Source organism: Rattus rattus, chromosome 13 (genome assembly GCF_011064425.1).
Source record: "Rattus rattus isolate New Zealand chromosome 13, Rrattus_CSIRO_v1, whole genome shotgun sequence".
NCBI classification, from domain to species: domain Eukaryota; kingdom Metazoa; phylum Chordata; class Mammalia; order Rodentia; family Muridae; genus Rattus; species Rattus rattus.
In genome coordinates, this window is record NC_046166.1 from 26,716,533 (window position 1) to 26,732,493 (window position 15,961).

Consider the following 15,961-nt stretch of genomic DNA (forward strand, 5'->3'; position numbering starts at 1 on the left):
ACTTCTTCTTGTGTGGGTGGATAGATAGATAGATAGATAGATAGATAGATAGATAGATAGATAGATGCAGATACATGCACATATATATAGATATAGATATAGATGCAGATAGATTATAGATATATCATTTGTGTCAATAAGATATACACAAGTGTGCTACAAGAAAAGGCTTCTGGATAATTACAAACTATGATTCCTAACCCTTCCATACTGCTAATACACTGAGAATGTGTCTATTGGCCACTGGAGGAGATAACATACACATATAGGAGATAAATCTCCTTAGCTGAGCTCATGCTCAATTAGTCAAACAGCATACAGTAACAGATATCTGATTAAAATGATCATTGCTTTAAACCACTGAGCCTCAATTCACTTCTGGTTAAACATTTTTTGTCCTGTTGGATTCTTGCCATTTATTGTCTTCAAATGCTTCCTGTCTTACTGCAATTTAAAAAATGTATTTCTCACTGTTCCCAAGAAAGCATTGTCCACCTATATGTTTTATATTAGGACATATAATTTTTTTGTAATTTCTATGAGTTAATTACCTCAATGTTTACCAATGAACACACATATCTAGAAGAATGCTAGTATTTGTAATGTTAGAAAGATACTAACAGAGTCAGGACTTCAAAACCAAAGCTCAGTTCAACATACTACCTGCATCCAATAGGAAAGGTGATTTGTCAACAGCTGGGATTCTTGCCAGCCAAATAGTCCTTGATAAACAACCCCATTAAATATGTGTTTGCCATGAGTGCATTTGGGCATTAGTCACACTTACAGTTAATAGTAAATCTAATCTTTAGTGCAATAATGATGTGATGCTGTGTGTTTAACCTGCACAGGGCCCTAGACAAAAATAGAGCCATTGAGACACACAGAATGTGCCGAGGGGCAGAGAGAGAGAGAGAGAGAGAGAGAGAGAGAGAGAGAGAGAGAGAGATCAAACACAAGAGTGAGTCCTATGGTATTGATATGAGAACAGAAGAAATTGAGGAGAATCAGGAGAAGACATTATTCCATATCAAAAAGAGTTTTTATTTTTTACTTCATTATTTATTCAAGCCAGCTTCACTAGATTGGCCAATAGCCACCCACACTGATGACTATGAGACCTCTTTACTCAGTACTAAGATACTAATCTCACCAAGAAACAATGTTTTACAAGTTGTCTGAATGTTTTGTCCCTGTCCCAGTCAGATTGTCAGTCATCCCAATAAAGTATTGGCAGGTTCTTGGATTGATTGCTGTCGTGCTTTACATTTCTGTCCCCACAAATTATCACAAATCAAAAAATATGTATGCTGCTGGTAGCTGGCTTTTAATCCCTTTGTGATAGCAGCCTGTCCTAGCTCTATTTGCTTCTCCAGATGTGTCAGTACAGTTTCATTGCTAATTCTTTTAATTTCACAGAACATAACTGAACACAAATTATAGCATTACATACTTCTATTTTACCGGAAAATCACTACTAATGACATTGTCCTAGTGACTTTATCAAAAGAGGAAGGCAAGGAAAAGAATGGAAAAGCTGATGACCCCATTGCAACCTAATCACAAACTGTTATACATGCTAAAGGAAATGCTTCATTTCTCCTTTGGAACCCAAAGAATCTAGATAAATTTCCTATGATTACCATAACATATTATTAAAAGATAAGTTGTATCATTAATGTTTATGAACGCTAATATTCTAAAATCAAAGTGTTAGAAAATCAAGTTCCTAGCTGTGAACTTGATTCCTGGAAAGTAGCTGTTTTCTGCAGGGACTGATTGGCCAACTATGATTTCAGTACTGGGGAGAGATTGGAAAGTTGCGGCTCTAATGGTTACTTAATTTGGGATCGCTTTAAAGTCCCCTTCCTGCTTCCAAAACAGTCATTTCTTGCCCACCACTATTCCATAACATCCTGTCAATAATAGGTAAAAATGTTTTTGAATGTATTGACTTAGCAGACGATGCCAAACTTAAGAAAGTCATCAGGCTGCATCATTGACCTATAGAAAACTTACTTCCATCTTGCTGTAAACATCTCTCTGATTTACTCACCAATGTAAACTTGCCTTGACTTATGATTGTCTTTGTTCTGCCAACTATGAAACTACTTTCATGATGAAATTACAGAATTTGGACGTTCATCAATCATGTTGAGGCCCTTTTTCACTGGTTATTAGTACCTGCTCCTTCAGGATTTGATATATAATGAAGACATAGTTTTGTGAACTGAGTAGTACTGGATTTTGGACCTTTCTATCAGGTGGCAACCGTCCTTGGATTAGCTGAATCATATCTAGTGAACCATTTTATTAAAACTTGCTTTAATATACATAGATTCTTTTTAAAGTTATGTTCTTCTAGAGAAGCATTACTAAGATACAATAGAACTGCTCTCTACAAAGAAATAAAAATATGGCAGTATTTTGTCTATATTGTCAAGCCCTGTTTCCCTTGAATTTCTTTTCTGGATGTCTCCCTTCTGCCCCTTTTGCCTCAGAACCCTCAAGTGAAGTGGATAATCACATAAGAAGGCTATTTACAGATACAATTCAGACTTCAATCAGCATAGATCATAAAAGAAAACTACGTATAAGAGTATTATGCCAGTAATCTGTGCATTCACCCATAAAAACTATATTAAACAATAATTTTCAAAAAGAACAAACTGAAATTTGTCAAAATCAATGACTCTTATAGATCTGGTATGGATTTCCATAAATCTAGACTTAAATAGTATATACTTCAAAATTCTTCTTACAGGCATTCTAAATATTGAATGACATGCCTTGGTAGAGGGACCCAAATATTCTTTAGACAAGGGTTTGGGGTTGGGTTTTGCTATGGTTTTAATTAATATGTTTTTAATTTGAGGATTGATGGTCCTGTGGCTGGATGTGTTAGGCTTATGAAGACTCTTTTTTGTGTATCATTTGATCATAAGAAATTATTGAAGTTATTATTATATAGTTGATGGAGAACAGAATGAGAAAAGATAGATTATTTTCCTGATGCAAAATATGAAGAACAGCCAAAATAATATCCCAAGTAGCAAATAGAAAAATGTCTTATGTGATGTCAAGTAACCTGTTTTTATAAAGTTTTATTTCTAGTACATCAATGTAAGGGATTTAAAATATAATCCAAATATAGGGACACAGTAGAGTTTTAAAAGTAAATCTATTCTAAATACATTCTACCAGCTTTATGCGTAGAAAAGAATCCTCTCCCAAGTTCTGCAGCAGAAACTACAATTAACCTACTTTCAAGATCATTAATGTCATGCTATAATGAAATATTTTAGTGTAATAAAGCTATTTTTACAAAGTTCCTAAAAATCATGCTGTTGATGCCGAAAGAGAAGTAAATTGAAATTCAATTAGCTTCTACTTTTAGAACTCTTTTACAGTTATTATGTTGAAAACCTGCACCATTTGAATCTCTTTACATTGTATGCATGAACGCATAAGACTCTCATATTTGACATATGAGACCCTTTTGCTAACTGAAACACTTGACAATAATATGTAAAAATTGAAAGTAATTGGGGTATTGTTAAGTAGCATGCTAACACATGTATTTACCCCCTCACTTTTGAGAATCTGAGTTTGGACAACTTAGTCATCAGCACACTGCATAATTCCAACAGGTCACACAGGAAGATATGGAGGTTATACATGTAGAAATGCAGCTGGTGGGCTTCGTTCTTGGTTTTGGAGTCTATACTGCCATAACCCAGTCAGCAGAAATTGTTCTCTACATTATTACCATGATATTTTTCTTTATTGTTAAGTTTCCTTTTTTTTCAATGAAAATTTGACAAAAGAGCATTTTCAAACATCCAAGGAAAGATTGACAAACCAATTTTAAAGAGATGAGCAACCCACTTTAAGAATGGAGATGAGCAAACTATTGAGAATGCATTGCACATAAGACAGTCTTCAAATGTGCACCAAGGACAGGAAACCATCACCAGTTATTGAAACACGGCACAGGCATCCCACAATGCTCATCCAAATGCTAAGACTTTACCAAGCTTTTAAGTTACAGAGAAACTGAATTCTCATGTTATGTGACTTAATCCAATCTTTTCTATAATCAGCTTACAGCTCCCAGTATAGTTGGTAGCAATGCACATTTATGGCCTTATGATGCCACTTTCATATGTCCAACATTGATATATATTTGAATCAAAGCATAAATGTAAAGGATATTTTCCTTCATGTCATTCACAACCCAAGCATTTATCCATAAAATAAACTCTAGTAGAGTAACAAAGAACAATTGGCTGAAGCCTGTCGTTACATTGACAAATCTCACAGACATTTATTGAGTTCAAAAAGTCTTGGGATTAGTTTCACAAATAGTTTTGACCAGTGGATCATTATCATTATATAGAAGCTAGATGGGGTGATGACCTATTTCCTGACAAATGTCCTACCCATCCCAACCCAGCTCTATTCTTTATCAAAAGTAATATTCATACAAATCCAACATAACTCCTAACTGCATTCTAAATATTTAGCATATCTGTAAGCTCTATCTCACCAGTCATCAGAGAAGCTTCAGAAGAGAGGACTGAAGGATTGCAAAAGCCAGAGGACCAGTAAACATGCTGCAAGACTGGGTCTTATAGATACAACATGGAATGTGTACCCGTGAAATCAACAATACGCTGCTTACACAGGACCTGAAAATGACAAAACCTTTTGACGTGCTAGAGAAGATGGGGCCCACCCTTGTATGATGAGTTATGGATATGACTGCTGAGAGGGAGAATTTGACCCCTAAAATTGTTTGTGCAATGCCAAGTAGCTAACCCTAAAAGCATACAAACATAGATAAAAACATTTCAAAAACCACAAACCTTAAAAATAACATAAAAACATACAAGCTAACACTGTGTGTGTATATGTGTATGTGTGTGTGTGTGTGTGTGTGTGTGTGTGTGTGTGTGTGTGTAAAAGAGACCATGAATTTGAGAGGGAGTCTAGGGGTGGGAGATGGGACAGGAGAGGAGAGAAATTATATAGCTGTATATTAATTAAAATAAATTAAGCTGGGCAGTGGTGGTGTACACCTTTAATCCCAGCACTTGAAAGGCAGAAGCAGGGAGATCTCTGTGAGTTTGAGGCCACCCTGATCTATAAACTGAGTTTCAGGACAGCCAGGGCTGTTACTCAGAGAAATTCTGTCTCAAAAAAGTGGAAAAATAAATAAATGCTAAAATATTTATACCAATGCTTTCCTCATATTTCACTTTGTTAACTGTGCCCTAATAACTGAAATATCCCTAGGTCAATATAAATTGCACTTCAGGGTTTTTTTGTAACAGAATCTTAACTGCAGAGAACAAAGTACAGGTCCAGGCTTCTGAGAGGAGTTTAGCATAAAAGACACTATACTGCTCTGACTGGTGCTTGGGACACAGAGACTAAAAGTACAGGTGTGAGCACTGACTCCTGACTGCATTCACCAACAGTTACAAACCATTCAGTAATCAAAGGATTCCATCCATCAAGTGAAAATAATGTATCTTAGCCTCTTTACATATGCACAAAATACATGATCACAGTTGATCTGATGGCTAGAGGAAGTAGATGTCAGAAGGCTCTGATGGCTAGAGGAAGTGGATGTTAAAAGGCTTTAATATTGATAATAAAGCTCCAATTCCTTATCTCTAAGGAATTAAGTAGCCAAGAAAGTTCCAAATCTTGGTGAGCATAATAATCAGAGTGAAGATGCCCTGCTAACTGATAACCTGTATATAGTACAGGGAAAATGTCTGATGGGCTTATCCAGAGATGGCAGAAGCATTCAGAATGGGGATAAGGAATCACATCCATATATAAAACAAAGAACAAGAAAGGCAAAATCTACTGTTAGTGAAAGAAATAATTCTAGAGAAGGCTAGGCTGTCTCCCTGATGGGCTTCAAATGGACAGTTCAGGAGACGAGGCCTAAGAACTGGGCAAGTTAAGGCAAGTCAGTTACTAGAAAAAACCCCAGGCTTCAGGCAGCCTGTCAGAAACTGCATTGCCATCAGAAGCTGCCCCACCACATGACCTAAAGCAAGGGCAATGGGTCACCAACAGTTTCCAGACCTCCCCCAGCAGCAACACATCCCACTAATGGTTCTGGAATGTCCCTAGAGATGGAGGAATATTAAGATCACCTACTGTGCTTTACATCAGACTTGCAAATTTACTTGGTTTTCTCCATCTAGAAATGGTAGAGCCCAGCAGGCTGGACTTGTGCAGAGTAAAACACTCTTTGTTTTTCCATACTACCTGAGTCTAGGATATCATTCTGCAAATCATAGGCTCTTACAAAGTATTTTCAAAAGCATCCCATCGAAATGTCTCCTTCAACCTACTGCATCTGCCTTCGGATCCCCTAACTGTTTCTGATACTTGAAAAGGAGAAGCAGGTTCAGTAACTGTTCTACCCACCAGCACAGATCATCGGGGGAAGACAGAAGTTGCAGCTGCCTGTAGGTGCTATTGCATCATAGTTACTCTGGGATTGATTCCATGGACTTCCTCGTCCTGGACACAAGAAATTATCACTTCACAAGTGATGTATGATTTTTGTGTCTTATTTGAGTACCTTTATCTGTAGCAGTAGCACACGAATCCAGAGCCAATTATGGTGTTGAAGCTGATTCCCCACCTCCCCCAGTCTGTCTCCGTGAGAGACAGGGACAGTCCTGCCTGTGCGTTGCTGGTGGACTCATGCTCAAAGGTCATGTCTCATACCCACAACTATTGAAAATATTGACATCATAGCCCAGCCTGAACTATAATCCAAACTGTGCTTCTGTGGTATACATGAAATGTAAGTGAATTTGAAGCTTCAGTTTGGGTTTTATGCCCAAAATATCTCAGTATGTCCCAGCAAATTCTCCCTATCAAATCAGAAATCCGAAACCATTCTGCTCACCAGTATTTCCAATACTGGCACCAATCCTGTCTAACAAGTGAGAAGACCTAAAACAGCAAACTGTTAACATATCGCACAGGCTAAGGGTCAGAGTGCTAGGTATAAAAATAGTCAGCAACCATCCCTTCCGAGAACCCAGCATGTTGGGATCTGTCCTATGGAGTCACTTTTCTTTTAGCTCAGAGGAAATTTCTGTTTGCAGTCAAGTTGTTGGGGTAATATATTTTCTTCTCATTTTCTACCACCTGTATCCACCATCAATCTGCCAACTCTTCAATCCTTCTTTCTCAGAATTCCTTTTGGCTGCCCCTTCTGCTGGTCTCTCTGTTATGAAGAATCATTATATTGTTGGCTCTGCTGAGTTCTATTAGCCTTATTTTCCTATTAAATATTTCCTTTTTAAAAAGTCCTTACATTTTAAAATCCTAAAACAAATTTTTTTTCACGAGTTAAAAGCTATGAAACCTCCTTTACCCTGTAAAATGACATAGTCATGGAAAAATGTCGAGATACAAAGTTCATGAAGCCCAAAATGCTGACTATGACATTCTTCTCATTAGCACATAATTTTGAAAGCTATTACCTAAAATCCCCAAGTGCTATAGACTTCTTCAAAAACTATCAGGTTAATTGTTAACATTAAACCTCTTTGAGACTGAGAATGGAATTTTTAAAGTTAAGCAGTAAAAGAAGAATTAGATACTCTGCCCAATTAAATAAAAACATTTTTTAATTACCTCAATTTACTTTTTTAATAAAGTAAAAAGGAGAGGGAAACGAGGGAAGAGGTTTTAAACTAAAGTTTAAATATAAAGATAATTGAAAAATGAAATCCTGTAGATGAAGTCATGTGCATTTGTGTCATAGCTCAGCAATGGGGAGGTTGGGGTAGAATGGCCAGGTGAGCCAGTCATGGCTGCACATGGAGGCCTTGTTACAATTACTTTAGAATAGATCTAATACAGCCACAGTTCAATAGTGAAAATAAATTATTAAAGAGTTAAACTTAGACATGTATGACAACAATCAAAGGACACAAATAGTTTTAAAGTAAAAGAAGATAAGGTTTAGTCTGTGGCTGGGTAACAGAGCCTTTACATAGGCTGTGGCAGGACCTGGATCCATCCTCAGTCTGTGCAAAACAAACGACAGAGAAACAACAGCAAAAGATAAGGAACAAAAACGTAGTTACCAAACTGACCACAGAAACAGGACACTGTAAGGGCATATGCACTACCAATGTTTTATGGTGAAAATGTTCATCTGGGCAAGATGAGGTATGAACCTGTAGTCATGGTGTTATAAAATATCCCAAGTCAGGTCCAGCCACTCGTTCTCCACAAGCCAACTGAAAGAGCAAAATTGAAAGTAGAAAACAGGGAAAAAAAAAGCAGGTGAGACACAAAGAGATCCATCACACCCTCAAGTGTGGAAATAAGATAAAGAAATTCAGTAGTGAGCCAAGAATTTTGCAATTTTGCATCATCTAAGCAGTCACGATCAAGATGTGGTCCCTCCCTCTGCTGACTGGTTATCTGAATTTCAGTCTCATCCGGTAATGTAGTTTAACAAGTCTTTGAAGATAAAAATTACACCCACACCCACACCCACACCCACACCCACACCCACACACACACACACACAGGCAAACACACGCACACGCACGCACATTCACACACACACACACACACACACACACACACAGGCACACACACACACACACACACACACACACACACACACACACGTGTGCAAGTGCACACACAAACACACACACATGCCTGCACACACACACACGCCCGCACACACACACCCCACTCCCTGCGCCTGCACACACATACACACACACACCTGCACACACACACACACACACACACCTGCTGTCTTGCCTTCTCCCAGCATGAGATTCCTGAGGAAACTCTCATGTCTTTGCAGCCCATTGTTTCAGTAGTCTATCAGACTACTGGGAGTCACAGGTTTCTCTTCAGAATATCCTCATTCTTCCAGGCCACCTAGACTAGCTCCACTCTCTAATGGACTTTACCTGACATTCTGCGGGGCAGGGGGGTGCTGTGGGGCGGGGGGATGCAGCCAAATAGACTGGCTCTGCTTTCCCTGCCTTCCTGCCCTATATACTTTAGCTCTCCCCTGGGCCACCAGCAATTGAAGCAAGATTGCAGACAACAGGTGAAAGAAAGAGACTTGGTATTTAGGTGAGGGCTACAGGATGCTCCAGCCTTCTGGGAAAGGGGTGTAAACAGCAAAGTAGCCTAGCCTGGATAATTCTTTTGCAAGGGTTCAGCTAAATGCCTCCCAAATGAGGTTGCTTGCCTCAAGGGATTGTTACTTACAACACAACACAACATAACACAACAAATTTCCAGGGACTCCACCAACTGGAAGAGGCAAGGGAGAAGAGACAAGTACATCACTGAGCCAAGTAATTCTGAAACTAAAACTTTCCCTGGAGAACACACCTTTTATGTCATTAAGATAGAACAAGAAAACAAAGAAATAATTTAACGTTATTACTGCCAGACTGAAAAATATGCTTTAAAAAAAGGTAAATTGGTAGAAAACTAAAAGGCATGTTTGTTTCATATATTCTCAGAAATGTTCTCAAATTTCAAAAAATATTCTTATTAGTGTGCTGCCATTTTTATGGAGTTCGAAAACAAAAGTTAAAATAGGGCCTTGTGTGAAACATACACTACAATTTAAAAAACATAGTAAAGTATACTCAGTAGACTATTGGTTCTTCTGTAGGAAGTGGCATTAGTCGGTAACAAAACGCTGCTGAAGTTTTTAAAATGCCAGTGATATTAAGAGCACAGCCAGGGCTATGGGCTGAAAGAGACATTAAATCTCATCACACGAATCATGGACAGAATCACAACCACTGATCAACATCCACTCGGATCCTTTACAGTTTTTATATCTGGAGAACTGCAACTATCTTTTCAGTTACTCGCTTTTTTAACTACCCCTCCCGAACTGCTGATTATAATTGCACATCTTATTGAAGGCACAGCCAAATGTTAACAATCACACCTGCATGAAATATAAGAACAGAGCATTTCTAAAACATAAAATCTAATAATCATAGCATATTGACCTTCTGTTTTCTTCAGTAATCCCAATACGGAGCTGGTAATGTCTCAATTCAAGGGATACCCTGGAGAATTCAACCAGACATAGCCGACTTGCAGGTCCCAGGTCTCCACATTGATGCTTTCTTGGATGTGACTCTGCTGAAGAAACTGGAATGGCTCTGTGGGTTCAAAAACCATAGCTCTAGTCTTAGAGGGAATGAGAGAGTATATTCTGGAACCATTTTAAGAGATCATGGTCCAAGAACATACTTAGGTTACTCCAAATTCCATGGTACATTGTGAAATTCATTGTATAATTTTACAGGAGAAGAAAGTGATATATGAAGGCAAGTTTAAAGCACTTTGATAAGTATGCAGTGTTGCAGCCACAGCAAGATGGGGGAACCTTTTCTACAGGCCCAAGACAGTATCTGATGATGTTTTTAGCTTTGTGGTTAGTAGAACCTAGCACTGGTCTGGTAGGTTAATAGATTCCAAAAGGTTTTGTATTTACTTAAAAGATGTAAGTTCTGAGGCAGAGATTCGAGAATCCAGAAGTTAAAGTAACCACCCAACCCATCCCGACCCCCACCCCACCCCTGACAACTAAACTCTGACCTGGTAACATTTCAGTCTCTCCACAGTACTGACTTGTAATCAGTCTCCAAGGACACGGCTTCTTCCCAGGAGTTCTCCTTACAGATCTGTACCCTGACAAAACACAGTTAACTTCCCTATTGATTCTCCAAGGCTGCTATTACGTCACAGGAAGTAGCACAGGAGAGAATAGCCTTCCTTACCCATGTCAGGTTCTCTGCTGTGAGATGCCGACCGGGGGCATTGTGGTTACTTCGAAAATGATGTAAAACGTGAGGGTGCCACACAAGAGTATGACTTCCAGCACCAAAATATATTAAGTAAAATACCAGCTATAGCTTCAAGGTTGAGACCTGTGCTTTGACCCAGTAAACAAGTCACTAAGCCAGTCTTTCCGTGCAGTTGAGTTGCTCTGCTTCAGTAACTAAATCCAGACCTTTGGTCTGGGATTCTTCTTGTCTTCCTCCATCCTTCCCACAGCTAAAAATACTGAAAGCCTGGAAACTTGAAATTACATCATCTCTGTGAGCAGATAGGCAGTTTTCTGATCGTTACTGGTTTTGAATATGCAAAATGAAATAATAACGTTTTTCTCAAGGGAGTAATTGTGAGACCAACACAGATCTTCTTGCAGATAAGAAAAAAAAAGTCTGTCATATATTAAGTGCTGAATGAACAGCCAGTAATGTTATCTTAAGTCATGAACTTGTGGCAAAGGTATATTAAATATCATAAGTTCTCATTTTAGATTCACAGGGAAAAGATTTAAAATGGAAGGTTGGAGTTGGTTTGTGTTGAGAAACCCATCATTTCTTTAGTTTGTTTTAATAACTTCACCATGAGGACAGCTTGTGGCGGGGGTGGGAGACAGGTCATTTCACAGAGCAGAATGCATCCGGGCTGTGATCACACACTGTTGAAACGAGGTGATTCAAGGTTCTAGTCAATGTAGCTTTGTAAATTGAAGTCTCTTTCAAATCCTGTGCTTCATCGGGTGAGCGTTCAAACCCATCCCAGACAGGCGAAGCTCCATCTCCCTGACGGTTGTTAAAGGCAACAGATGAAATGACTACTGGCAGTTTCACTGAGATCCCCAGAGAGCAAGAGTCAAATTCAAGATACAAGCAGTAAAAGAATGTTGTATGAAAGTGATACAGGGCCTGACAGATTGAAGCATATTCTCTGAGGGATTGAGACAGGAGAATAAAACAAGCCACATCCTCTTAAACGGTCTACAGAGCTCAAGGATCATATTATTCAGGTGACAAACGTGACAGAGCACTGGTTATTGGCATAGTAAAAAAACAGTAATTCTGTATATTTATGTATTTGATGAGGGGCTATTTAGGCTCTCAAGTATTGCAGTAGCCTTAGCAGTAGCCGACAGACTGAATAATATTGAAAAATGTAAGCAAGTTGGAAGTAGAGTTTCTTATTTAATTTGTCCACTATTTTTGCTTGTTTGTGTTTGTGTGTATAACTTCGTCCCTAACAATCAGATTGCAAATACAAATTTTGCAACAGAATTTTTTGATGGATGCAAAGCCGAAATGCTTTTGAAAAAACTTACTTAACAGATTCATCATCATCGTCATCATCATCATCATCACCCAATAACCACAATAAATCAAGATTCCAAAACCAATGCTCCTTCACTCTCTGACCTACCATAATTTTATAATGTATATGTGTGTGCATGTGAATGAACATGCATACTCTTTACCACTAATTTTAGTTTAGCCTGATTTGTTAGGATTTGGATTTTTAGGGGAAGGAATTATCTGGACTACTCATAGAGTGTATCAGCATTGAGTAAAATTCACCATAACTATCCAGCTGACTTCCATGAAAATCCTATAAACAAGGTTAATTAGATAGACATTCACTCTCTCCCTCGGAGGTCAACAAGAATGGTTATCTGGTGTGCAGAATTACCTGTTATTATATCACTTCAGAGGAGATACTGTGGTGGAAGCTCAATATTAGGCTGCGGCTAGCCCACCTTTGCTTTAAACGGGTCTGCTTTATAGCTGTTTTAAAAGTCTGTAGAGAACAGTAGAGAAGAGTAAACTGCACATCGTGTAGAGGCATTTACCAAAGGGTGAGAACTTAATTAGTCCCATGCTCAATAATGCTGACCTCCATCATGGACCAGTGTCAGAATCCCCCTGTAGTGAAAGCTGCACTTGATACTGTGCTTATGTAAGAACTACATACTAGCCATAGCACGCGTTCCAGCTCAAAGGAAAGTAGTCTATTTAGCAATAAATAATTCCTCTTATACCGACATTTATTTTATCAATTATAGATTTGTTCTCTGAAGTTATATGTTAAAATTACATATAAAACGACATGAGGATTATTCTTTATACTAATAGGCATTAAAACGTCCTGATGTTTATTTGAAGCAATTTGACAAGACACTTAAAGGACTCAGAAATACCACAATGAAGAGAATTATCGCAAGATGCTTGCCATATTTCCAGTTCGATTCCAATTTTTTCCTCTATGTATTTTATTAGTTGGAAATAACAATGTAATTAATAAGAATTGGTCCCCCAGACAAGGGACCGAAGTACATACTTTGCATACCAAAGCATACTTGGCCCTCAGGTTCTCCCAGTACCGTCAATCTCTACCCAGCATACCCTGTTCCCAACCCGTAACTTTCCAGCCCAGGGGCTGGGCTGCCCTTCTGACAGAGGCTCTTTTCTATACAATCCACAAATGATGCTCCTCTCTCTCTCTCTCTCTCTCTCTCTCTCTCTCTCTCTCTCTCTCTCTCTCTCTCTCTCTCTCTCCTCCCCTCTCTATGTGTGTTCTTTCTCTTCCTGCTCCTGTTTCCTGTTTCTCCTCCTTGTGGCAATAAATCTGCCTAGGTATACTTTAGCCTGGCTTGAATTGGCTTATTTCACCAGCAAAGAAATAGCAGTAAGTTGTCCACACTGGCTCTAGGAGAGAAAACCCAGGTGAGAGAAAAGATAAAATGTGTATGTTAGAGTCAGGTGCTGTACAATGGGGAAGTCACAGTAGAGCTGGAGGGAAACCATTGTGCAACAAAAAGTTGTGTATGCCAAGGTTAATGAAGAAAGGCACTGGAAAGTTCATACCCCAAAGTCAGTAGAGAAGTTTGGTGGGCTCAGGAACAGCTTTAGTTTAGCAGTGTTTAGCTCCTAGTCAAGAGGGCAGTTAGATACTATGGTATTTTCCCATGAATACCATAAGAAACAAGTAAAATACTGATGTTGATATTTGAATGTAAATTTCTCCTCATATGCTCATGTGTTAAATTTTACCCACCCCCCAACATACCTCTTGATGTTATTTTTTGAAGGTTGTGGATTCTAAAGATTGGATCTCACTACAGACAGGGAGTTCAATGGAGATGGAGGTATCTGGCCTTGAGGATTACAAGTTGGTCCCATGTCTTGTCCACTCTACTTTCTGATTCTAGATTGCTGTGACCAACCACCTTAATAATCTTTCCACCATGCCCACCCCACTATAATGGTCAATATCCCCTCAAACCTTAAGCTAACATAAATACTTTGCCTGAACTTATTTTTTGGACAGGTTTTGGTCATCATAGTGACTAAAGTAATTAACAAAGTAGAGATCTAGGGATGTTTTCTCCTCCCTCGCCTCCTCCTCATCATCTCCTTCACCTTCTTCCTCCTTCCCAACTTTATGCTCTTCCTTTTTCCTTTTTTCTTTATGACAAATGTTGCTCCTAATAATTTTATCATTAGCACAGTCTATATATTTCCTTTTTATATTTCTCATACCTATGACCACAGCAGTCTTTAAGACAGCATATAACTCAGAGACTAGTGGGAGTTTGATATGCGGGTTTCAGACAGCAATCAGTTAGATAATCTTGAGAATATTTCAACTTATTTTTCCAGCGGCTCTCGTTCATAGAAAATCAAATTATTGGCTTTCTGCTAAATGCATTGATTCTCCTTTAACCTAAAACCTTCTGTTTTGTTGTTAGAATCGGATTATAGGATAAATTGTAAAGCATCCCCTTAGGAAAGAGCAAAGACAGATTTGCTAGCTGAGAATATGGTTAGCATAGCCTGATATCAAGGTTTTCCTGAAAAGTTTGTAAATGGAGGCCCTGGAAGAAGAATAAGAAGAATTTGCCATGGAGAAGCCCTCAACACATCAGCAGAGGAAGTCCCGTTCCCCTCAGCCACAAGGATTGGCCACAGTGGGAACAATAGCTTCGGCTGTTATATTTTCTTATTTTTGTTTTTTAAAGCAAGAGAAAGGAAGAACAGCATAAGGCAGAGGGAGAAAACAAGAGGTTTTGAGTCACAAACCCATGACTTCTGGTAAGCGGTCAAGCTCTACCATTTGGAGTAAGCTCTCGAGTATTTCCAAGTCTAAAGCAGTTCAACAGCAGAATTGAAGAAAAGGAAAGGGACAGCGACTAATAAAGATCATTTATGTTTCACGCTTTTAACATCCAGAAGTTAAACCTGGACCTTCCAGCTTCCCATGTCTGTAGGACACAACGGATTTCATGAAATCCACCTAGAATATCTTGAATATAGTAATACTAATCACTTCAGTGATGTTTGCCTCTTTCTTATTAAAACACACACACACACACACACACACACACACTGTTGTTTTGTTGAAGAAAACACAAATTAAAGCCTACTGTCTCACATTGGTAACCAGCACAATGAACTCATTCTCTGTGATATGTGAGTGCTTATATTGTTTCTTCTCATCATTGCTTCTCCGGTGTTCTGTCTGCTGAAGTCCTGGCTGGGATTCTCCAGGTTTAATATAAGGTTTTTCATTAGAAATCTGCCATTGGCATGGCGTAGCTCTGGCGCCATCTGCCTTCTGTGACGACTCTGAACTAAGCAGCTTTACTGAGCTTCCCCAATCCCTGAGCATTCCGTTAGTTATTCATTCAGGTACGTGGTAGAATGCCAGAAGTAGGGTGTAAGTATCTGCTAGAGTACAAATGGCATGATGTGTTGTATCTTAGGCTAAAACATGTCATAGATGAAGCACAGAACAAACTAAAGGAAAATGCATGTGTACCAGATCATTTAAAGTCAACAAATATGTCACCAGTTCAATAGTGACTCTTTGTTCTTAGTTAAAGGGTCGGGGGCTGCAAACCGGTGACTATTTTCTCTTCTATGAAAGTTTAAATGATTGAGCTTTACCCTTTTATTCTATCGGCTGAGTAAAGGTCCTTTACTGCCATCAACTGGAGTAAACAAATCCAACAAAGGAAAGCAGTGCAAGAGAGTTTACTTAAAATTCTTGCATGCTAGCTCATACCTGTGATCTCAGCACTGTG

General features: G+C 38.7%; 1 protein-coding gene across 1 annotated transcript in view; it reads right to left on the reverse strand.

The window, feature by feature from the left end:
* LOC116914990 (activating transcription factor 7-interacting protein 2-like) overlaps positions 1–15,546 on the reverse strand; it is a 97,595-nt gene extending 82,049 nt beyond the window's left edge. Inside the window, 1 exon segment of the mRNA XM_032919397.1 lies at positions 15,310–15,546. Within this exon segment, the coding sequence (XP_032775288.1) occupies positions 15,310–15,546 (237 nt within the window).
* Positions 15,547–15,961: the final 415 nt, after the last annotated feature.